Raw genomic sequence first — 25558 nt, 5'->3', positions numbered from 1 at the left:
AGCAACACTGATTCTAGAGAATATTTACCAACAGCAGTCTGACTCTAAACTGTGATATTGGAATCTCCCACTATTCTTGCTGAACCGGTATGGCACTATGCAGAGGGTTAACCGACAGTAAAAATACGTGAAACTGAAACTAACATCCACACTCTGTCTGGGCAGCATTTATCTGGTGATTTCACTCTCTGATCTCCTTGTATCTTCTCCGCTGTGTGAAGTGAAGCTACTCCTTCTGGGGTTAGAAGGATGGAAGCCAAAGCTTTAGAAGAAGAGTTGAATTGTGCTGTGTGCCTCCAGATGTACCAAGACTCTGTCGCATTGCCCTGCCAGCACAGCTTCTGCCTCAAGTGCATTGAGGATGTTTGGACCCAAGCAGTCGATCGGGATGGGTTCAGCTGCCCTCAGTGTCACAGGAAATTCAACTCCAAGCCCAGTCTGGAGAGGATCATTCCCACTGTTACCTGTGATCACTGCATCGACAGTCAATCTCCAGCTGTGAAGACCTGTCTGAAATGCGAAACCTCCTTTTGTTGTTTTCATTTGAAGCCGCATTTGGCAAAAGAGGTCTTCAAAGATCATGAGCTAGTCGACCCTGTGGCTGATCTTACTCACAGAAAGTGCCCAGAACATGAGAAGATTCTTGAGTTCTTCTGTACTGATGATGGAGTCTGTGTGTGTTCTTCATGTGGATTAATAGGTAGACACAAATCCCACAACTTGGTGAGCCTACACGAGGCAGAAGCTTCAATTAAAGTAAGTTCCAAATCGGTTTTAATGCCATGTTATCTCTCGGAGGTTACCTGTAGTGATCAAATGCTGTTTTAATCATTTTTATGCTTTAAATGTCTTTGGGGAAGTAAGGGTGAGTTGCATCATTTAAATCAAATCGTGAAACGGAACGCTGGAAATGTTAACCTGGCTTTTTCTTGTTCAGATACGAATAAACCCAGATGTATTTTAAACATTTGCGTTTCTCCAATTCTGTCTCGTGCATTCCTCTCTCCCATACTTTTGCTCCACCATTGACAATCATACCTTCAGCCAGCTGCCTTAAGCTCTGGTATTGCCTCCCTAAACCTCTCTGCCTCTTCAGCTCTCTCTCTCTCTCTCGCCTCCTTTAAGACTCTCCTTAAGACCTACCTCTGACCAATCTGCCCCAATGCCTCATTCTTTGGTTCAGTGTCAATTTTTGTCTGATTTCACTGCTCTGAATCGCTTTTACCATGTTAAAGGTATGATATAAATGGAAACTGCTGTTATTTCTGTCTTTAATGCGTAAAGCGAGAACGGAGGAGATCACGTTCTAGCATATGAAACGATCATCAAATATGTGAGAATTTACAGATATGCAGACCAGGGTGCTAACTCCCACTGTTGGAATTGCAGTGGTTAGCCAATTGATTGCACCACCAGTTCTGGGATTTTCTGCTATCTGAAGAGCATTTAAAGGAATATGCTCAGTGGAGAGGAGAGAGAAGGCACCCTTCTATTATGTGGGACTGGGGATGAATACAAAAGTGAATTTCACCCATGCCTGTACCAAGTGTGAACTAGTTTGAGAAAGCTGGAATGCAGCTGGAAATCCAGCCCACTGTGTGACTGCAAAAAGATCAGTAGAGCAGTAAAAGTCTCTAAACTGAGAAGTAAATTAAGATAGTTCGACGTTCCCACACTCCTAGAAGGGTCCTGCAATCACAGGGAGCACAAGTTGGTTATCAAGTTAAAGCATTGTGGCCCTGATGTAACGACCTCCCCACTCCCTGGGAGTGAGTCGCTGTCCACTGGAATCATGAGGTTATCCCGAATATTACTGTTGAGTGACTGGAAATGGACCAGCTCCTGAGCCACTTACTATCCTCACTCAGTTGGCACTGAATCATTTTCCTTTTAAATTCCTCTTTTAGAGTTCTAATTGAAAATATTTCAATTGTCTTCATAGGAAGAATTGAAGAGTGAAGTTGAAAACCTTTGGAGAGTTCAGCAGAATTGTTCCATGAAAGAGCAAGACTTGGAGAAATCAGAAGCTGAAGTAAAGGTAGAGACAATTCTATAATGGGATGTCCCTCTGAGCTGAATAAATATCCACCTGAAACGCTTTTAGTAATCAAGTTGGTCCTGTCAGAGATTCTCAAAGGTTCAATAAATAAACTAAATATCCTTCATTATGCAGGAAACAGCAGGCAGCTGGCAGTATTTACAAGGCCGTGAGACACTCCAGGGGTTTGTATCATATTATAAGGCAAGGAGCTTGCATTTGAGGGTTCAATCTCCACCTGAAGCCTGATATAGAAACATGTTGGTGTCAGTATGTGTTTACACAGCTTCATCTTGTTTCTATCACAACACTGTCATTTTATACTTTAACATCAGCTCTCATGGACAGGAAAACTGACAATAGGCTGAATTTTACGCCGCCCCAGCTGATCGGATGGTAGCGTGGGAGCAGACGGGTGTAGCGTAAATTTGAGCGGGAGGCCTTCCTGCCTGCTCCTGCCTCCGGCCAGCTTTATGGCGGTCAGGAGTGTTGGTGGGAGGGGAAATGGCCCGCCCACCCGAGGCCAATTAAAGCCCTTAATGGCCACTTAAGGGTCCTTGCCCACTTCCATGGATATTTTACCCGTGGTGAGCTGACGTGCTGCGGACATGAAAGGCCGCCCAGCAATATCTGCCGGCCTTTCCCCGTGCCGGTGGGGTGCCATGGCAGTCGGGCACTGGGTGCCCGATTGAAGGCCGCCCCCACCTCCCAACCCACCCCTGGGACCCAAGACGCCGCCCCCCCCTTCCCCCCAAACGATCACCCTTGTTCCCCGGGACGCACCCGATTCCCTCGGCGAGGCATCGACAACCTACCTTGGATCCTGGCTCTATGGCATCCTCCTTGGTCGGCTGGGCTACAATCCCAGCAGTGGCCACCACTCCCAGTGGCACTGCTGGGACTAAGAGCTGTCGGCCCGCTGATTGGTCAGCAGCTCACTGAGGCGGGACCTCCTCCCTCAGACTGGTGGAAGTCCTGCTTTGGAACAATTAAAGCCCGGGGAACCATAAAATGCAGGTCAGATACCCAGGCTAGGTGAAAGCGGGTTCGCCACCGAGGTAAAAGTCAGTGGCGAAGTCCCATCCACCTATGGTAAAATCCAGCCCAATATTCCAATCTGTTCCAAACAGTTGTGATTCACAGTGCATACAAAACAAATTGTCCAATACCTATACAGTGCCTGTATTCAGAGGGTAGCAGCAGTTTTTCATAAGAGTGTGGGTTGGCTTTTTAGATACTCACCAACGAGCTAAAAGGAAACCTCTCAAAGAAGTTCTCTGAATGGAGGAAAAAGTTGGAAGAAGATGAAAAGTACGCACTGAAACTGATCGATGAGGAGGAGCTTCATGTGCTGTCACAGATTAGGAACTGTTCTGAAGCATTAACCAAGGTGATGGAACAAATTAAATTAATAGATGAAGAAACACAGAATCTGATACAAGGAGACCACCTCTCCCTTATTCAGGTACATCTAATTTGCATTTCTATTTTATTTCTCCTGCTGTCCCTCCATTCCTGAAGTCACTGATATTAGTGTAGTGCAGTTCCAAAGATACTTTATCATCAAACTTAACCCAACCGTAAGAATGAAAGAAATTTCCTTTATTTTTCACACCATCATGTCCACGGGACATCGCTCAAATATTCCATAAGACAGGGATTAATTTGAAGTTCTTGTTGTTATGTAGGCAAAGGGGCCCCAGACAGGAATGGCCATGAATGACCAGTTAGTATGGGGTCAGTTTTAACTGCTCCAGCGGGACGTGAAACAAGCATCAGCAAGTAGGCTATGCTCGGAGTTTCTTACTGTGTCTTTCGTGGATAGAAAAATCAGGCAAGGTGTAAAATGGGTGAATGACCCACTGTCTGCCCATTGGAAACACTTAAAATATAAGTTGAGGGAGAAAATTTAGCCAGGACAACAGGAGAACTCCCTGTACAGAACAGTACCATCGTAGTTACATTACAGGATGTGTAATCCAGAGACATGAGTTCAAATCCCAACATGGCACCTGGGGAATTTAAATTCAGTTAAATAAATAAATCTGGAGTTAACAAGTTAGTATGAGTAAAATGGTTACTGTGAAACTACCAGATTGTTGGCAAAACCCTTTGGGAAAGAAAGCTGCTGTCCTTACCTGACTTACGTATGACTCCAGACCCACAGCAATGTGGTTGACACTTAACTGATGTCAGAAATGGCTGAGTGAGAGCTCCTGATTTCTATCACCACTTCTGTAAAAAAGTGCTTTCAGGTTTCCATCCTGAATGACCTAGTTCAAATTTAAGGTTATGCCACCTTGTTCTTGATTCCCTACCAGAAAAAATAGCCTCTCCATCTCTCGTGCACCAAATCTTTTTAACATTTTAAGCACCTCGATCAGAAGGGAAAATCTTCATTACCTTCTCTACTCGAGGGAATAAAAGACAAAGTTTATGCAACTGGTCCTCTTAATTTAATCCTTTTAGCCCCGGTATCGTTCCAGTAAATCTGCACTTCACCCTTTCCAAGGCCAATATAACCTTCCTCAGGTTTGGTACCCAACTCTGCTGGGTGTCTCTCCAGGGCTCTGTACAACTGCAGCATAACTTCATCTCTTTTGTATGCCAGCCCCCTTCAAAGGATTAGCATAGATTTTGCACTGAGTTAGGCTTGAATTTGTGACTCAAACCAAAGAGTGGTGGCAACATAAAGTTGTGAGTTCAAGTCCCACTGCAGAAACTTGAGCACAAAAGTCTAAGCTGACACTTCAGTGTAACACTGAGGGAGTGCTGCACTGTTGGAGGTGCCATTTTTTGGATGAAATGTTAAACCGAGGTCTCGTCTGGTCTCTCAGGTTGACATAAAAGATTCCATGGCACTATTTTGTAGAACAGCAGGGCTGTCCTGGCCAATATTGATGCTACAATCAGCAGCACTAAAGTCCCTGCACAAAATTGGTTGCTGCATTTCCTTCATTACAACAGTGACCACAATTTAACTGCACCTCATTGGCTCTAAAGCACTTAGGGGTGTCTTGAGGTTGTGAAAGGTGATATAGGAATGAAAATCTTTTTTTTAACTGAGCCAGCAAGCCAATGGGTCTCTGGAGGCCATTGGCAGTAAGCCCAATCCTATTTCTATATGATGCCCACAACTGCTCATTCACTACCAGGACGAACTGGATCTGGCTGAATTTTTCCCCTCCCCAATCTCAGGTACGGTGAAGCCAATTTTAGCTGCCATGGCTGAGATCTGTTAACTCAGTACACAATGAAGGGCTGCAGGAGTTTATAGAGATAAGGAGGGGCAAGGCCACAGATGAATGATAATTCAAAATTTGAAGTGTTGGGGAACCAGGAGCCAAAGTAGATCACGGAAGGACAGGCAGTGGGTGCATGGTACATGAAGCTGTGTAAGATACAGGACAAAGAATTTTGGATGAGCTGAAGTTTATTGATGGCGGATGACAGGAGGCGGAAAGAAATACTGGGTTGGAAAGTCAGCTCGGGATCATAAAGGACGCCCAAGTTTGAAAAAAGTCTGGTTCAGCTGGAGATGGAGGCTAGAGAGGCCAAGACATGGAGTTTGTGTCAGGGATGAAAATGATAGCTTCGATATTCCCAGTGTTTACCTGGAGGAAATTGAAGCTCTTTCAAGTTGGACAGCAGTCAGATAGCTCTGGATTGGTTGAGAGAAGTGCTAGAGAGGTAGGTCTGGGTGTCACCATCATGGAAGCTGACTCCCATTAATGTGAATGATATCACCAAATAGGCAGCATTTACATCAAGACGAGCAGGAGGACAAGAATAAATCCTTGGGGAAATCAGGAGGTGACAGCATATGGGTGGGAAGAGAAGCCACTGTTGGAGATTCTCTGGCTAACCAAGTGAGGAGACTCCCATTCAACTAGACAATGAAGGGGAGACGTTGGAGGATGTTGTGGTAAACTGTGTCACAGACTGCAGCTCTGTTGAGGAGGACAAGGAGGAACAATGCATCACGTCCAGAGAATGGTGGTTGTGATTTTGGTTAGAGTTGTTTCAGTGCTGGGGAGTTAATAAATGGTATGGAAAAGATAAGGTCTGAAAATTACTTTATATTAAAAGGACCCAAGTTTCAGACTAGTAAAATGTAAATTTAGGATTAATGCTGTGACATTCTTCTTCAGACAGTGAGTGATGAACACAGGAAATGACAGAGTAGAATAAAAGCAAAATACTGTGGATACTGGAAATCTGAAATAAAAACAGAAAGCGTTGGAAATACTCAGAAGATCTGGCAGCATCTGTGGAGAGAGAAACAGAGTTAACATTTCGGGTCGATGACCTTTCATCAGAACTGGAGAGTCGATAGATGATAGAGTAGAAATCTTTAGCATCATTTCAGAACCAATCGGATGCTGTATCTTTAGTGTCTTGCAGGATGAAGACACTAATATGGGAGAAAGTTCTCTCCTGTCTGTAACCGTCTTGTGATTTTGTGATGAACAGGGCTGATGCTGAGGATAAATTGTCAGTGCAATGTTGCTGCTGCCTCAATCCTGATGTCAGAATATCCTGTAGAAAAATGTTCCATTATTCGATTACTGTGACTCACTTTACTGTTCTCAACACTTTACCCTGAATCTCATTCCCTTTTGTTTTATTTGCCTGTGTGCTGATTTGTTAATTCAATGATTTGATCTCCTCTTTTCTTATTTATAGAATTCTAAGGAGCTCCGTTCCAGGTAAGTTTCTTTCAGTTATACAGTATGTGCTGCTGGTGGGAATCTTGTTCAGTATCTACGGCAAAAGTGCGAAGAGAAATGCAGACTGGTTTCAATCTCATAATGAAGAGCTGGAACCTGTCATAGCCGCTAAGCGCATTGCACTTTTGAACTACAAGAAAGCCCCCAGCGATTTAACATCCGCAGCACTTAAAGCAGCCAGAAGTACTGCACAAAGAACAGCTAGGCGTTGCGCAAACGACTACTGGCAACACCTATGCAGTCATATTCAGCTGGCCTCAGACACCGGAAACATCAGAGGAATGTATGATGGCATGAAGAGAGCTCTTGGGCCAACCATCAAGAAGATCACCCCCCTCAAATCTAAATCGGGGGACATAATCACTGACCAACGCAAACAGATGGACCGCTGGGTTGAGCACTACCTAGAACTGTACTCCAGGGAGAATGCTGTCACTGAGACTGCCCTCAATGCAGCCCAGCCTCTACCAGTCATGGATGAGCTGGACATACAGCCAACCGAATCGGAACTCAGTGATGCCATTGATTCCCTAGCCAGCGGAAAAGCCCCTGGGAAGGACAGCATTACCCCTGAAATAATCAAGAGTGCCAAGCCTGCTATACTCTCAGCACTACATGAACTGCTATGCCTGTGCTGGGACGAGGGAGCAGTACCCCAGGACATGCGCGATGCCAATATCATCACCCTCTATAAAAACAAAGGTGACCGCGGTGACTGCAACAACTACCGTGGAATCTCCCTGCTCAGCATAGTGGGGAAAGTCTTTGCTCGAGTCGCTCTGAACAGGCTCCAGAAGCTGGCCGAGCGCGTCTACCCTGAGGCACAGTGTGGCTTTCGTGCAGAGAGATCGACTATTGACATGCTGTTCTCCCTTCGTCAGATACAGGAGAAATGCCGTGAACAACAGATGCCCCTCTACATTGCTTTCATTGATCTCACCAAAGCCTTTGACCTCGTCAGCAGACGTGGTCTCTTCAGACTACTAGAAAAGATCGGATGTCCACCAAAGCTACTAAGTATCATCACCTCATTCCATGACAATATGAAAGGCACAATTCAACATGGTGGCTCCTCATCAGAGCCCTTTCCTATCCTGAGTGGTGTGAAACAGGGCTGTGTTCTCGCACCCACACTTTTTGGGATTTTCTTCTCCCTGCTGCTTTCACATGCGTTCAAATCCTCTGAAGAAGGAATTTTCCTCCACACAAGATCAGGGGGCAGGTTGTTCAACCTTGCCCGTCTAAGAGCGAAGTCCAAAGTACGGAAAGTCCTCATCAGAGAACTCCTCTTTGCTGACGATGCTGCTTTAACATCTCACACTGAAGAATGCCTGCAGAGTCTCATCGACAGGTTTGCGTCTGCCTGCAATGAATTTGGCCTAACCATCAGCCTCAAGAAAACGAACATCATGGGGCAGGATGTCAGAAATGCTCCATCCATCAATATTGGCGACCACGCTCTGGAAGTGGTTCAAGAGTTCACCTACCTAGGCTCAACTATCACCAGTAACCTGTCTCTAGATGCAGAAATCAACAAGCGCATGGGAAAGGCTTCCACTGCTATGTCCAGACTGGCCAAGAGAGTGTGGGAAAATGGCGCACTGACACGGAACACAAAAGTCCGAGTGTATCAGGCCTGTGTCCTCAGTACCTTGCTCTATGGCAGCGAGGCCTGGACAACGTATGCCAGCCAAGAGCGACGTCTCAATTCATTCCATCTTCGCTGCCTTCGGAGAATACTTGGCATCAGGTGGCAGGACTATATCTCCAACACAGAAGTCCTTGAAGCGGCCAACACCCCCAGCTTATACACACTACTGAGTCAGCGGCGCTTGAGATGGCTTGGCCATGTGAGCCGCATGGAAGATGGCAGGATCCCCAAAGACACATTGTACAGCGAGCTCGCCACTGGTATCAGACCCACCGGCCGTCCATGTCTCCGTTATAAAGACGTCTGCAAACGCGACATGAAATCGTGTGACATTGATCACAAGTCGTGGGAGTCAGTTGCCAGCATTCGCCAGAGCTGGCGGGCAGCCATAAAGACAGGGCTAAATTGTGGCGAGTCGAAGAGACTTAGTAGTTGGCAGGAAAAAAGACAGAGGCGCAAGGGGAGAGCCAACTGTGCAACAGCCCCAACAAACAAATTTCTCTGCAGCACCTGTGGAAGAGCCTGTCACTCCAGAATTGGCCTTTATAGCCACTCCAGGCGCTGCTTCACAAACCACTGACCACCTCCAGGCGCGTATCCATTGTCTCTCGAGATAAGGAGGCCCAAAAGAATCTGGGAGAAGAGTTGAAGATTGGGAGACTGTGCTGTAAACCATCACCGATAATGTATTTCAAACAACTGATCTGAAGTGTCATTAGTATAGACAGTCTATAGAGAAATGCGAGTGATGTGGCCTCTTTCACCCGTCTCTCCCACTTCTCAGTAACTTGTTATCTGTGAATAAGTGAAAGAGAAACTTGCAGTGACTTGTAAAGAAAGAACTTCCATTTATTTAGTACCTTATCATACCTTCAGAATATTCCAATGTGGCTCAGTTGGTAGCATCTTGCCACTGAGTCGTAAATTTATGTGCTCCATCACATGGGTGGGGAATGCCGGTCACTGAAATAGCTTTCTAACCACATAACAATGCAGCACTGAAGGAATGCTACATTGTCAGAGGGCGGTCTAACAGATGAGATGTTAAACTGAGCTGTGACAGAATCGTAATAGAATTGTGAGATAAAGAAATGATTCACCCTCAAACAGCCAAGTATTGACAGTGTCACTGGACACATTGAGACATATGGCAGCAATTTTGAGTGTGCATGAGTGTATGCAGGATGGAAGATGAGAGGCTGGCCAGAACAGCATTGGAATAGTCAGGTCTAGAGGTAACAAAGGCATGGATGCGGGCTTCTACGGCAGATGAGCTGAGGGGTGACGTTAGGTGATGTTGTGGAGGTGGGAGTCGGCAGTCTTGGTGATGGAGCAGATATGTTGTTGATGCTTATCTTGGGTCAAATACAGCAACAAAGTCCAAAGTTGTAAACAGTGTGGCTCATTCTCCAATAGTTGCCTTGAAGTATGGAATCATAGTTAAGGAATGGAGTCAGTGGCAGGGACTGAAGACAATGGCTTCAAACTTCCTGCTTATCCAATACTTACTTCACATAGTTGCACTCAGTGCATTCCTGCAGTGAGGTGCTGAAATTCAATTTCATCTCCGATGCCTCTTGCACAGAGATTGAACTAGACTGCAGATAGCTTTGAAAATCCTGAAGGGTGCTGAAACAGCAGCAGACCAGGATCTCACTGTGTGTGTGAAGATCACTGTGACTGGAGGGATAGCTGCAGATCCCTGAATTCTGACCTTTTCAGGATGATTCGCTGGTCAATTTCAGGGAGAGCTTTTATCATGGCAGCCATCACTCATTAACTCTTGGATTTCTATCCGAAATCTCCCAGGGATTAAAGCACTGCTTCCTCTTTCATTACAGAGTTATTGACACTCAGAATGTCACATATCCGGAAGCTCCAGAGCTCACCCTAAACTTGTCCAATTTATCTCAACTTCTGAAAAAATGGATGGAGGAATCTGAAACGCATCACTTGGCCACAGGGGAAGTAATACGAATGTACGAACGTATGAAATCAATGGGCAGGAAAGGACCAGCTGATCCGTCGAGTCTGCCCCACACACAGAGCAACTTATCAAGCCCACTCTTTGCTGAAACATGTAAGAAAGTACAGTTTCACTCTAATATAAAGAACTGACAGCAAATTGATTGTGTCCCTTTTGGAGACTTGGGAATACCCAAGAAAACCCTGGGGAAAATACAATCAGACACAGTCATACAGACTAAGTAGAGATACACAGACAGCCACAGAGCTGTGAACATAACAAATGGAATGAGAAATGTACATTCTGCACATCAAGCCCACTCCTCACACGGTAATTTACAATCTACCTTATCATAACACTACCATAAACATTCAGTCTCCCGAATAAACATTCCATGATCTCAATGATCATGAATATAAATCAATATTCATCCACCTTCACATTGTCACTATTTATCCTTCTCCCACTGCCTTCCACACACTCCAGCATCCTCCCCTCTGTACTCTCAGACAAACTGGTATAAAAATGACCGTGTCAAATTGAGCGTTGGATCATCTCAGTCGATCCTTGTGCTAATCAGCTTTAGACTATCGTTAAAGTTATTTAATTAATTTTTTCTGCCTGGTGCCAGGGTATATTGGCAACTTTTTTTTTCAAATTCACAGTAAATTGCAGTTTCTACAAGCAACCCAAAACTCTTATAATCTGAAATTTACAACCCTACACATGGTATTGATGGGGTGGCCTACCACAGCATTAACAATGGCAGTGCATTATAATATTAAATACCAGACACCCATGTGCATTGCCCAATATTCACCCATGTCTGCTCCGAGAGGTCATAAACACTATATTGCTAAACTATACTCAGAGTACTAGGCTGAATCCAGTCATCATTTTTATCTACAACAATATTATAACACAGAAACATGATGACAACAGATAACTAGCAAGAGGCAGTGAAGAGATTTATGACTTTAACCCCTTTTAGGGACTAAACAAAATCAGGAGTACATCGCTATGAATCTCCTCTAATTAAGTACAAACCAGACAAATTCTTATAGACACTTATTTGGGTCCAAAGAATGGAACTAGCTTTCCCTCAAAGAAAGAAAACTAACAGAGAATCTTTCGGATAGCCTATTTTTAATAATTATGGCTAAGTCATAAATATCCCAGATATTATAAGGGTCTGGGAAACTCTCTTCAATACGTATCTCTCCACCTAAAGAGACACAGAGAGGGGGTTCTTGTAGTTGTATACAGAATGCTACATGAGACGATTTATTAACTTTTATATATTTATTAAAAAATTTAACATGCAATAAACTTTTAAGTGGATAAGTATATCACAATATCAAATATTACTGAGAGATGTAACACATAATCTTATTTCTAACATAGAATCCAAAAGCTTAACTTTGCTAATGTTACAGCAAAATATCTTAGAATATCCATTAAAATTTAAACTTTTACTTTAAATTCCCTGAGGAAGCCCTGGGGTGGGAAGTATTGTTTGAGGAATTCAACACTTCTAATTTTTTGCTTCAGAACCTCTCATGTTTATACTGTTTCTGAGGTGTCATCTGACCTTTTAGTATATAGGAGTTACCTTTCTGTGTGTTTTTTTTGCTTTCAAGATCCATATTTAGTAGTATCATTAACTAACATGCCTATTGAATGTTTGGTGGAAATCCCCTGCTCTTGAAGTTGTGAGCATTTATCTGGTCAAAATATTTATAATTGTGTTTACTTGATCTCTTGTTCCTATAAGTACTATTCCATTTCATTGTTTTATTATCTATAATTGTGTTTTATGGTAGGTTGAACCCTCCTTGTGGGTAAATCTGCCTACATTTACCAACACCATCAATTAATTAAATTTATGGCTACCTTTTGCTGATGTCACACATGATATTTTCTTGTGTGTGCTTATTTTCCAAGTCCCTGGCAACAGAGATGCTGAAATGGATTTCCCAACTTGCTTCTGGTTCATATTTTATTGTAACAAGGACCTTTGAAGACCTTGAAATTTTTTAACTCTACCTTCTTAAAGGGGATTGTCAATGAGTCTTGAAAACTGATCATTAATTCAATCTTTAATTCTAAAAGGTATAATATAGCAACTATATATAAATTCTACCTAATTAAGCCTATTAGACCTATATTCCATCACAGGAGCAATGGGCAAATGAGAGTGAGGCACTTAAAGTAATTAATATTATCAAAGAAAAAATACTAGAGAAATTAATGGGACTAAAAGCCGACAAATTCCCTCAACCAGATGGCCTTACATCTCTGGGTTTTAAAAGAGGTGAAGGTAGCAAATATAACCCCACAGTTCAAGAGAGGAGGGAAAGTTAAAACAGGGAACTATAGATCAGCTAGCTTGACATCAGTAGTCGGGAAAATATAAGGATGCGGCAATATAGCTCTACCACTATGACCAGGTAGAGTCAACATGGTTTTATGAAAGGGAATCTATATCATTGTCTTAAATAATAGGACTGAGTGTAATATATCCAAGTTTGCTGATGATACAAAACTAGGTAGGAAAGTAAGTTATGGGGATGTTTAAAGAGGCTGCAAAGGAATATAGACCTGTTGAATGATTAGGCAAGAAGGTAGCAGATGGAGTATAATGTGGGGAAATGTGAAATTATCCACTTTGGTAGGAAGAATGGAAAACAAGAATATTTTTTAAAAGGTGTAAATAAATGTTGGTGTTCAGTTGGTTTTGGGTGTCCTTGTATGTGAATCACAAAAAGTTAATATGCAGGTAAAGCAACAATTAGGAAGGCAAATGGTATGTTCACCTTTATTTCAAAGAGATTGGAGTATAAGAGAAAGAAGCTCTTGCTGCAGTTGTACAATCTGGAGTACTATGTACAGTTTTGGTTTCCTTATCTAAGGAAATATATACTTGCCTTAGAGGGGGTGCAACAAAGGTTCAGTAGATTGATTCCTGGCATGAGAGAGCTGTCCTATAAAGAGACATTAAGTAGAATGGACCTCTTCTCTGTACTTTAGGAGAATGAGGGGCGATCTCATTGAAATGTATAAAATTTTGAGGCTCGACATGGTAGATGCTGAGAGGATGTTTCCCTTGGCTGGAGCATCTAGAGACTGAAATTGGCTCCACAGTGCCATTACTTTCTGTACTGCAAGTGCCGTTTTGCTGCCAAAATGGCATCCATGCCACACAGGCACATTTCAGTCATAGCCCATGCTGAACATCAATTTGGTGAGGGCATTAGCATGTGTGTTAGTACCGAATGCTTAGGCAGATCATGATGTCAGTCGGCACGTAATAGTGATTGTATATCAGTGCTGCCATTTTGGACCTTGCTGCTCCAGCTAACACTCTCTCTTAAACTCATACTGCTGAATATGTGTTCAGCAGTAGGAGGGACTTTCCCACCAGCGCTATTCAAATGAATCATCAATAACTTGCAGGTTAATTGCTGATTAATCTCTGTTGGTACTGTTTGTGTTTGTGGAAGTGCTTGGTGATTTGAACAGTTGGTTAAAATTAAGTGAAGTTGAGAGGAAGCGGTGCAGCATGTGAAAAAGGTTTTGGTTGTGACTGCAAGGCTTCTGGTCAGACCATGTGTTCCCAGTCATGAGTGCTATAGTTGCAAAACCCCTTGGGCTGAGAGAGTATGAGAGAGATGGAGCAGAGGCAGCAGAGGAAAGCTTGTCATGAAGGGAGGAGGAAAAGGGGAGGATGGCTGTCAGCAGGAAGCTTTATCCATCTTGGGTCTTCTGGAAACACTTATCTTACCTCCATCAAAGCCATAAGCAGTGTGTGCATTGTCTCTGCCACCTCTTGCAACATCAGAGCAGTGCAAGGATAGCACTGCCAGTGGCTGTGAATGTAACCATGGCCCTGAATTTCATTGTGTTGCGATCCTTCCAGTTGGAGCATGTGCATGTGACATGGCCAGGATAGCAAGCTGCCCTAGTCTGCAGGATGCCATTGACTGCACACATGTGGCTTTGTTGGCACTGCAAATACACTACAGCTACTGGTTACCTCATATCCAACCTACCAGTTACATCCTCAAAAAACACTTAACAGATTTGTCAAAGATGATTTCCTTTCATAAATTTGTGTTGCCTCTGTTTAATCATATTATAATTTTCTAAATGCCTGATTACCACATCCCCAATAATAGATTCCAGCATTTTTCCAACTACTGATGTTAGGCTAACTGGCCTATAGTTCCCCATTTTCTTTCTTTCTCTTTTCTTAAATAGCAGGGTTATGTTTGCTACCTTCCAATCCTTGGGATCTGTTCTGCAATCTAAGGAATTCTGGAAGATCAAAGCCAATGCATTCACTATCTCTGCAGCTACCTCTTTTAAAACCCTAGGATGTACAAGTCATCAGGCCCAGGGGATTAGTCACCATTCAGTCCCATTAATTTCTTCAGTACTATTCTTTACTTTAAGTTTCTCATTCTCACTAGATCTAAGCTTTAGCTAGGCTTTTCTTAGTAACAATATCATAAAACTGTGTACTATGTCTAAGATTAGTGTATGCTTTAGTGGGGAATTTTCAGTCTACATATTGCTGACAAGTTTCCAGCATTTAGTTCTCCCTTTGTAATGTGAGTTCATGCAATACCTTTAACTGGGTAATTGTTAACGGCTGTTTTAGCAACTGGAGGGCTGTTTCCAGTGGCGTTCCACAGGGCTCAGTACTGTGTCCCCTGCTTTTTGTGCAATATATTAATGATTTGGACGTAAATGTAGGGGGCATGATCAAGAACTTTGTAGACGACACAAAGAATGACTGTGTGGTAGATAGCGAGGAGGATGGCTGTAGGATGCAGGAAGATATTAACAGTCTGGTCAGATGGGCGGAAAAGTGGCAAATGGAATTCAACTTGGAGAAATGTGAGGTGATGCATTTGAGGAGGTCAAACAAGGCAAAGGAATACACAATTAATGGAAAAATACTAAGAAATGTAGAGGAAGTGAGGGACCTTGGAGTGAATGTCCACAAAATCCCTGAAGGTATCAGAACAGGTCGATAAGGTGGTTAAAAAAGCATATGGAATCCTTTCCTTTATTAGACGAGGTATAGAATACAAGAGCAGGGAGGTTATGCTTGAACTGTATAACTCATTGGTTAGGCCACAACTTGAATACTGTGTGCAGTTCTGATCACTTCATTACAGAAAGAGTGTAATTGAACTAGAGAGGGTACAGAGGAGATTTACCAGGATGTTGCCAGGACTGGAAAAATGCAGCTATGAGGAAAGATTGGATAAGCTGGGGTTCTCCTTGGAACAGAGAAGGCTGAGGGGAAATCTGATTGAAATGTACACAATTTTGAGGGTCCTGGATAGAGTGGATTCACCTTAGCAGAGAGGTCAGTGACGAGGGGGCATAGATTTAAAGTGATTGGTAGAAAAATTAGAGGGGAGATGAGGAAAATCTTTTTCACCCAGAGGATGGTGGGTGTCTGGAACTCACTGCCTGAAAGGGTAGTTGAGGCAGAAACCCTCAACTCATTCAAAAGGAGTCTGGATATGCACCTCAAGTGCTGTAATCTGCAGGGCTACGGACCAAATGCTGGAAGATGGGATTAGAATAGGTGGATCGTTTTTTGGCCAGCACAGACACGATGGGCCAAGTGGCCTCTTTCTGTGCCTTAAACTTTCTATGATTCTCTGAAGCTCTGATTCTCAGCACCAGGTGCTGGCAGAGTTGTCCTCTCCTCTAAGTTAAGTGATAGATTGATGATGTTGTATCTGTGGACTGGATCCTGGACTCCACGCAAAATTCTCCCAAAGGCATCGACTTATAAAACATGTCACATAGCAACACACAGCAACTTGGGAACATAGGACTTGGGAGCAGGAGTAGGCCATTCGGACTTTTGAGCCAGCTCCGCCATTTAATAAGATCATGGCTGATCTGGTTGCAGTCTCAACTCCACATTCCCATTTGCCCTCTCATAATCCTTGACTCCTTTGTCTATCAAAATCTATCTAACTCAGCCTTGAATAAATTCAATGACTCAGTCTTCACTGCTTTCTGGGGAAGAGAATTATACAGACCGACTCTTTGAAAAAAATAATCTCCTCATCTCTGTCTTAAAAGAGAGACCTTTTATTCTTAAACTGTGACCCCTAGTTCCAGTCTCCCCCACAGATGAAACATCCTCGTAGTATCCACTCTATTAAGTCCCCTCAGGACCTTATAAGGTTTAACAAGATCATCTCTCATTCACCAAACTCCAACGGGTATAGCCAACCTGTTCAATCTTTTTTCATAAGATAATCTTGTTATCCCAGGAATGAGTCGAGTGAACCTTCTCTGAACTGCCTTCTCTGAGCACAGCCGCTTCTGCCCACAGGCAAGGGTCAGTAGAAGGTGTTCATTGCAAGGAAATGACCCCTGGTTTTCCAGACCCATATACACTCGCTCTCCATTACTCTCAATATTGGTGCTTTATTAAAACAAAATTCTATTGGCATTTTCCAGATTCAGCAGCTTGAAAGAGGGGACATCAACTGAACATCTGTTGTAAAGAACACTGCTTCAGAAGCACGCCTCATGGGGGACAGTTTCTCCTTTACCTGCCTGTGTCACTCTCTGTGGTCCCCACTCTGTCTGTGTCATTCTCTGTAGTCCCCACACTGCCTGTGCTTCTGACTGTAGTCCCACACTGCCTGTGTCACTCTCCGTGGTCCCCGCTCTGCCTGTGTCACTCTCTGTTGTCGCCACACTGCCTGTGTCACTCACTGTAGTCCCCACACTGTCTGTGTCACTCTCTGTACTCCCCACACTGCCTGTGTCGCTCTCTGTAGTCCCCACACTGCCTGTGCCACTGACTGTAGTCCCCACACTGCCTGTGTCACTCTCTGTGGTCCCCGCTCTGCTTGTGTCACTCTCTGTAGTCGCCACACTGCCTGTGTCACTCTCTGTACTCCCCACACTGCCTGTGTCATTCTCTGTAGTCCCCGCACTGAATGTGTCACTCTCTGTGGTCCCCACACTGTCTGTGTCACTCTCTGTACTCCCCACACTGCCTGTGTCACTCTCTGTGGTCCCCACACTGTCTGTGTCACTCTCTGTGGTCCCTGCTCTGCCTGTGTCACTCTCTGGAGTCCCCACACTGCCTGTGCCACTGACTGTAGTCCCCCACACTGCCTGTGTGATTCTCTGTGGTCCCCACACTGCCTGTATCACTCTCTGTGCTCCCTGCTCTGCCTGTGTCATGCTCTGTAGTCACCACACTGCCTGTGTCACTCTCTGTAGTCCCCACACTGCCTGTGTCACTCTCTGTAGTCCAAACACTGCCTATGCCTCTGACTGTAGTCCCCAGACTACCTGTGTCACTCTCCGTGGTCCCCGCTCTGCCTGTGTCACTCTCTGTTGTCGCCACACTGCCTGTGTCACTTACTGTAGTCCTCACACTGTCTGTGTCACTCTCTGTACTCCCCACACTGCCTGTGTCGCTCTCCGTAGTCCCCACACTGCCTGTGCCACTGACTGTAGTCCCCACACTGCCTGTGTCACTCTCTGTGGTCCCCGCTCTGCTTGTGTCACTCTCTGTAGTCGCCACACTGCCTGTGTCACTCTCTGTACTCCCCACACTGCCTGTGTCACTCTCTGTAGTCCCCACACTGTCTGTGTCACTCTCTGTACACCCCACACTGCCTGTGACTCTCTGTAGTCCCCACACTGCCTGTGTCACTGACTGTAGTCCCCACACTGCCTGTGTCATTCTCTGTAGTCTCCACACTTCCTGTGTCACTCTCTGTGGTCCCTGCTCTGCCTGTGTCACTCTCTGTAGTCCCCACATTGCCTGTGCTACTGACTGTAGTCCCCACACTGCCTGTGCCACTGACTGTAGTCCCCACACTGCCTGTGTGATTCTCTGTGGTCCCCACACTGCCTGTGTCACTCTCTGTGCTCCCTGCTCTGCCTGTGTCATGCTCCATAGTCGCCACACTGCCTGTGTCACTCTCTGTAGTCCCCACTCTGTCTGTGTCACTCTCTGTACTCCCCACACTGCCTGTGTCACTGACTGTAGTCCCCACACTGCCTGTGTCACTCTCTGTAGTCCCCACACTGCCTGTGTCACTGACTGTAGTCCCAACACTGCCTGTGTCACTCTCTGTAGTCCCCACTCTGCCTGTCTCACTCTCTATAGTCGCCACAATGCCTCTGTCGCTCTCTGTAGTCGCCACACTGCCTGTGCCACTCTCTGTAGTCCCCACTCTGTCTGTGTCACTCTCTGTAGTCGCCACTCTGCCTGTGTCACTCTCTGTAGTCACCACACTGCCTGTGTCACTCTCTGTAGTCGCCACTCTGCCTGTGTCACTCTCTGTAGTCACCACACTGCCTGTCTCACTCTCTATAGTCGCCACAATGCCTGTGTCGCTCTCTGTAGTCGCCACACTGCCTGTGCCACTCTCTGTAGTCCCCACTCTGTCTGTGTCACTCTCTGTAGTCGCCACTCTGCCTGTGTCACTCTCTGTAGTCACCACACTGCCTGTGTCACTCTCTGTAGTCGCCACACTGCCTGTGTCACTCTCTGTAGTCCCCACTCTGTCTGTGTCACTCTCTGTACTCCCCACACTGCCTGTGTCACTGACTGTAGTCCCCACACTGCCTGTGTCACTCTCTGTAGTCCCCACTCTGTCTGTGTCACTCTCTGTAGTCGCCACTCTGCCTGTGTCACTCTCTGTAGTCACCACACTGCCTGTGTCACTGACTGTAGTCCCAACACTGCCTGTGTCACTCTCTGTAGTCCCCACTCTGCCTGTCTCACTCTCTATAGTCGCCACAATGCCTGTGTCGCTCTCTGTAGTCGCCACACTGCCTGTGCCACTCTCTGTAGTCCCCACTCTGTCTGTGTCACTCTCTGTAGTCGCCACTCTGCCTGTGTCACTCTCTGTAGTCACCACACTGCCTGTGTCACTCTCTGTAGTCGCCACACTGCCTGTGTCACTCTCTGTAGTCCCCACTCTGTCTGTGTCACTCTCTGTACTCCCCACACTGCCTGTGTCACTGACTGTAGTCCCCACACTGCCTGTGTCACTCTCTGTAGTCCCCACACTGCCTGTGTCACTGACTGTAGTCCCAACACTGCCTGTGTCACTCTCTGTAGTCCCCACTCTGCCTGTCTCACTCTCTATAGTCGCCACAATGCCTGTGTCGCTCTCTGTAGTCGCCACACTGCCTGTGCCACTCTCTGTAGTCCCCACTCTGTCTGTGTCACTCTCTGTAGTCGCCACTCTGCCTGTGTCACTCTCTGTAGTCACCACACTGCCTGTGTCACTCTCTGTAGTCGCCACTCTGCCTGTGTCACTCTCTGTAGTCACCACACTGCCTATGACACTCTCTGTGGTCCCCACTCTGTCTGTGTCACTCTCTGTACTCCCCACATGCCTGTGTCACTCTCTGCAGTCGCCACTCTGCCTGTGTCACTCTCTGTAGTCACCACACTGCCTGTGTCACACTCTGTAGTCCCCACACTGCCTGTGTCACTCTCTGTAGTCCCCACACTGCCTGTGTCACTGACTGTAGTCCCCACACTGCCTGTGTCACTCTCTGTGTCTCCTCTCTGCCTGTGTCACTCTCTGTAGTCCCCACTCTGCCTGTGTCGCTCTCTGTAGTCGCCACACTGCCTGTGTCACTTTCTGTGTTCCCCACACTGCCTTTGGCACTGTCTGTAGTCCCCACACTGCCGGTGTCGCTCTATGTAGTCCCCACTCTACCTGTGCCACTGACTGTAAACCCCACACTGTCTGTGCCACTGACTGTAAACCCCACACTGTCTCTGTCACTCTCTGTAGTCCCCACACTGTCTCTGTCACTCTCTGTAGTCCCCACACTGTCTGTGCCACTGACTGTAGGCCCCACACTGCCTCTGTCACTCTCTGTAGTCCTCACACTGTCTGTGTCACTCTCTGCAGTCCCCACACAGTCTGTGTCACTCTCTGTAGTCCCCACACTCTGTGTCCCTGTCTCTTGTGTATACACTATCTGTTATTTCTAATCTTGTTCTATTCCTTATTTACAGTGGCAGCTGCCAACAAGAACCATCGCCCAATGGAAACCAGAACATTGTCACCTGCAAGAGCAGTGTTCGAAGAACAGGCAGCGGCAACTGGTCCAGCGAACGGCAACCAGAAAACTAATGTATTGAAAAGATTGTCAAGAAAATCAAAAGGTGTGTTTATAATAGTGAATGAAGATCACATGGGGAAGGGATGGTTCTCCTTTACTTACCCTTTGTTTTACTGTGTGCTTTCGTCATAAAGCCTAGGTGGGTGATGGAATGAGTACTGTGTAGCCAATGAGACAGTAACAGGAGTAGCAGAGGGCGTGAGGTTAGGTTTGGGAGAATTTATGGGGTGAGTTCATGTGCTTGTCCCTCCCCAAAGCTCTGAATAGGTCTTTTTTTTTATATAATGACTGACAAATCCCCACAGCTGGCATAGATAAATGTGGCAGCAGGAAATTGTACCAAGGGGAAGGAGCAGCAAAAAATTTGAACACTCATTTGACAGTTATCGAAGAGGACATGAAAGAGATGGTATCACCTAAGTTGCCAATATAAAGCACCTTCACCATTGGACAGCGCTGGAGGGAATGGAGGCAGAGACGGTCAGGGTAGAGCAGACTGTTACTGCCATTGGCAATGGCAGTTCTACGGTGCGCATAAGGTACAAGTGTTCTTGTAGCAGGCTCCGCAACTCCCTCACTGCAGCCCTGCAAGCCGTAGGAGCTCTGTGAGACCTGCAGAGGCGCATGATATGTTCCCCCGACCCCTTAACCAGTCTTACTTGAGATCTGTGTCAAGGCAGGCAAAGCTCCATATTTTGTTTATCAATCAGGGAGATCCTGTAAACTCACTGTGCAAGATTATGAAACCAGGAAGCACTCTGTTAGCTGTGGTAATTAGCCCTCAGTGTGGTAATACTTGATGATACAAGCAGAAAATTTGCGAATGCAGAACTATTCCAGTGGAATAAATCTGAGACTAAGCTGGTACTTTGTTGAACTCGCTTCACGTCCAGAATCTTTCCGGGGCTAAAAGGGTTAAGTTTTGAGGACAGGTTGCAAAGACTAGGCTTGTATTCCCTTGAGAATAAAATATTACGGGGTGATCTAACTGAGGTGTTTATGACGATTAAAGGAGTTGATAGGGTAGAGAGAGAGAAACTATTTCTTCTGGTAGGATAGTAAAGGATAAAGAGTGGGGGGAGGGGCGCAGCCTTAAAATCAGAGCTAGGCCATTCATAGTGATGTCAGGAAGCATTCTTCACACAAAGGGCAGTGGAAATCTGGAACTGTTACTTCCCAAAAAGCTGTTCAGGCTGGGGGTCAACTGAAAACCTAAAAAGCGAGATTGATGGGTTTTTGTTGGGTAAGGGTATTAAGGGTTGCAGAACCAAGGTGGGTAGATGGAGTTAAGATACAGATCAGCCGAGATCTAATTGAATGGTGGAACTGGTTCTAAGAGCTGAACGGCCTCCTCCTGTCCTTATGCTTCTGAGTTCCAATAAAGGCACAGAAGTGTGGTTGACAGTACGTTAGGCAGCCGTCCAGATGCTTAATTACTTTTATAATTTTTATACTCTTACAATGCACAATCCTTCTATAGATAAGTAGAAGAACTGAATTGATTAACCAGTCATTTGGGTTTAAATGCGAAGAGACATGTCTATAGATTCCGTGTGGGTGGATTGAAGCATCAGGCACTCAGGATTCCACATAACTGTGGTTAGTAATTGAGTTGCACAATAAAAAAATTCTCACCGACTCCGACGCGACAGAGGGTTTGAATTTTCTAAAATGCTCTTTCTCTGCTAAGTTTTTGATTTGTAAATGCTACTTGCTAGCTTATTTATGAAACTGTTTTCTGTATATTTTTGAGTGATATTTAAAACGTACACATTGGAACTAAAACTGTCACAATCTGTAAAATGATATGCAGCACAAATGACTTTCTAGGCCTATCTTCTGCAGTATCGCATTTGTCTGGACAACCCATGTGTTCCCAAGTGCTTTCTGATCTTGCACTTGGCTCCTTCTATCTAAGGACTTACCGACCCCCAGTTTATGTATCTGACGCAGATTAACAACACAAGCTATCAACCTGAGGAATGGGCTTGGAAAGGAGCCACAGGGTTATGTAATCACAACAAACACATACCAGGCATTGCGAACAGACATGTCAACATTTAAGTTTCGAAATCAGCGAGATAGCCTCTCCAAAACTTGCCAGGGGTAGGGAGTCTGTCCGTGGGGCCAGTGGTGTCCAGGAAGAGAGGGCTGAATGGCCTACTCAGGTATGGGGTGGAGGGGGCAAAGCTCCTGACTGCTGTAGGAATTTAAGCATTTTTGGAGGCAAGAGAATGGTTTTCCTTGCTTACAAACCTTAAACCTGATTTTGAAAATCATTAAATACAAAGCTCTGTGAAACTGGAAAATTGAAATGTAGATGAAATGTACTTGTGAGGAAAAAGTATTGATTCTGTTTAATTGAATAGCTAAAAGAAAATGAACACCTGGATTTTCTTCTAAGTTGGAAACAAGCTATAGACGTTCAGGGTTGGATAGAAGAGCCTTTCTGAACTGTAACTGTTTGTTTAGAAATTCATTTAAACTCAGCTTGCACATTGATGGTTTCTTTTTCAGCCATTTACTTTCTATAATGTTTATTTCCATTTCCTTGCAGCCTTTATTATAAAGTCATAGAATGGTTACAGTACAGAAAGAGGCCATTCGGTCTGGCATGTCAGTGCCACTCTCTGCAAGAGCAGATCAGCTCCCCTCCCCTCCCCTGTCCCAGTCCCACTGCCTTGCCCTTTCCTCATAGTCCTGCAAATTTTTCTCTTCAGGTTGCTATCCAATTCCCTTTTGAAAGTCATGATTGAATCATAGAAAGTTTACGGCACAGAAAGAGGCATATACACGGCTGTATTTGCTTACATTACAACCATAACCAAACTTCAAATGTACCTCATAGGCTGTGAAGTACATGGAGTGTGGTGTCGCTGTGAAAGGCATTATATAATTGCAATTTCTTTCATCTTTACCAAAATAACAGTGAAGAAAACTGCATGTTCCTTCGTCAGAGCTCACATTCCAGTAAATGTGACTCCATTGGACGGAGGTGGTCCTTTAGCATTAACAGCCTTATATGAACGCAAGCTGTTGTTATTGTTGTACAGCATGATGGGTTCCTGAGGGTTTCTGACAGATTCTTTCTGTGCTGCCTGACCGATATCTCCTCCTTCTATTGCCCCTCCTCATCCTTGTCTTCACCTCCAAATAGCATGAGTAAAGATGGAGTGTTTGGGCCTCTTTGAAGAATGATAAAAGCAGCCTGATAAATAATTCTGGTGTGTTTCTTTTACAATAAAAATGAACTAATGTGAATTTTCCAGTTTGCAACAAAGTCTGAATATGTTGAATTGTTAGTGTTTGTGCAGACTGCCCAGCAATGGGAGACCGACACTAATCAACATGTCATCAAAACAGTTCTAATGAAAGTTCACACAGATCTGAAACGTTAACTCTGTTTTTATCTCCACAGATGCTGCCTGACCTGCTGAGCACTTCCATCATTTTCTGTTTTTGTTTCAGATTTCCAGCATCTGCAGTATTTTGCTTTTGTATTACTAATCAACATGGATTCTGCTTGATGAACTGTAAGAGGTTATGTGGGGCTCCCACTATCTGGGAAATGATGTCAATCATTGATCTGATAAACCTGTTCCTTTCCTCTCTAGGGGAAGTTTCACGGTTGACCCTGGATCCAAAGACTGCAAACAAGCACTTGATTCTGTCAGATGATCTGAGATCAGTGATGCACAGTTATCAGGAACAACCCTACCCAATTAACCTAGAGAGGTTTAAATCCTACCATCAAATCCTCTGCTCCCAGAGTTTCTGCTGGGGATGCCATTCCTGGGATGTGGAAACTGACGGTATTTGGTGGGGAATAGGGATCGCTTATGGGAGTATACAGAAGATGGGTAACAATTCTGATCTTCGGAAGACCGCAAAAGCCTGGTGCTTGCATCTCTGCATTGGTTCGCTGTCAGCCTGTCATAATAACAACCAAACCAGACTACTTCAGAATCCTTCTGTCGACAGGATCCGAGTTAAGTTAGACTATGATGCAGGGACTGTGTCATTTTTCCAGGTCACTGACACACTGACACACTTGCACACATTTGAAACCACATTTACTAGGCCAGTGTATCCAGCGTTTTGCTGTGAGACCCAATCTGGGATAAAACTGTTAAATTCATTCTGAATTTCTGAGAGTCTTTAATTAAAAAAAAATCATTCTCGGATATAAAAACAGAAACTGACCAGTTCTGATGAAAGGTCGCTGACCTGAAACGTTAACTCTGCTTCTCTCTCCACAGATGCTGCCAGACCTGCTGAGTTTTTCCAGCACTTTCTGTTTTTATTTCAGATTTCCAACATCTGCAGTATTTTGCTTTTATTTCATTCTCGGATTGTGGTTGTTGCAGGCACGGCTGGGATTTATTGTCCATCCCAAGATACCTTGCTGGTTCACTTCAGAAAGCAGTTAAAAGTAAGCGGTGTAGTGCTGGAGTTACAATTTGGCAGACTGGGAAAGACCTTCCCGAAAAGACATTCGTGAAGCAGTTGGGTTTTTACCATAATCCTTTACTGTTAACTGTTCTTTAATTTATAGATTTTATTTTCAAACTGAATTCTGATTCTCAAATGCCACAGTGAAATTTGAACTCATTTTCTTGAGATTATTAGTTGAAGCCTCTGGTTAACTATGCCATGCATTAAAGATTACACAACCGCACCCTGTAAATGCTCATGGTTAATGGCCATGGGTTAAACTAGTTAAAATGAATGCCTTACAATAAAATGTAGCATAATTATTGTTGAATATATTTTACTCAGGGATTACCAGTGTTAAGAAATGCTGTATTGGAGTAAACTGGCGAAGAATACTGACATTTATATAGTTTCTCTCATGCATAAGGTGGTGAAAAGTTAAATAGCAAAATAAATGCTAAATTAATGGATTATTATAAGTATTTGCTGGTGTCTGGGGTGGCAGCAGCGTTTGCTATACTGAATTGCAGAAAGGTAAGCTGCGAGGGAAAATAGAAATGGAAGGCACAGTGGCGCAGTGGTTA

General features: G+C 44.6%; 1 protein-coding gene across 1 annotated transcript; it reads left to right on the top strand.

Moving 5' to 3' along the window:
- Positions 1–249: 249 nt before the first annotated feature.
- Positions 250–24684, top strand: LOC137374270 (E3 ubiquitin/ISG15 ligase TRIM25-like). The gene is made up of 6 exons (XM_068040066.1): positions 250–760; positions 1947–2038; positions 3273–3503; positions 6725–6747; positions 10261–10406; positions 24161–24684. The coding sequence occupies exons 1-6, from the start codon at positions 250–252 to the stop codon at positions 24682–24684; spliced, it is 1527 nt and encodes a 508-aa protein (XP_067896167.1).
- Positions 24685–25558: the final 874 nt, after the last annotated feature.

This window comes from Heterodontus francisci, chromosome 10, assembly GCF_036365525.1.
Source record: "Heterodontus francisci isolate sHetFra1 chromosome 10, sHetFra1.hap1, whole genome shotgun sequence".
Classification (NCBI taxonomy): Eukaryota; Metazoa; Chordata; class Chondrichthyes; order Heterodontiformes; family Heterodontidae; genus Heterodontus; species Heterodontus francisci.
Note: the sequence above shows the minus strand (reverse complement) of the source record. Positions and strands in the feature narration are given on the sequence as shown.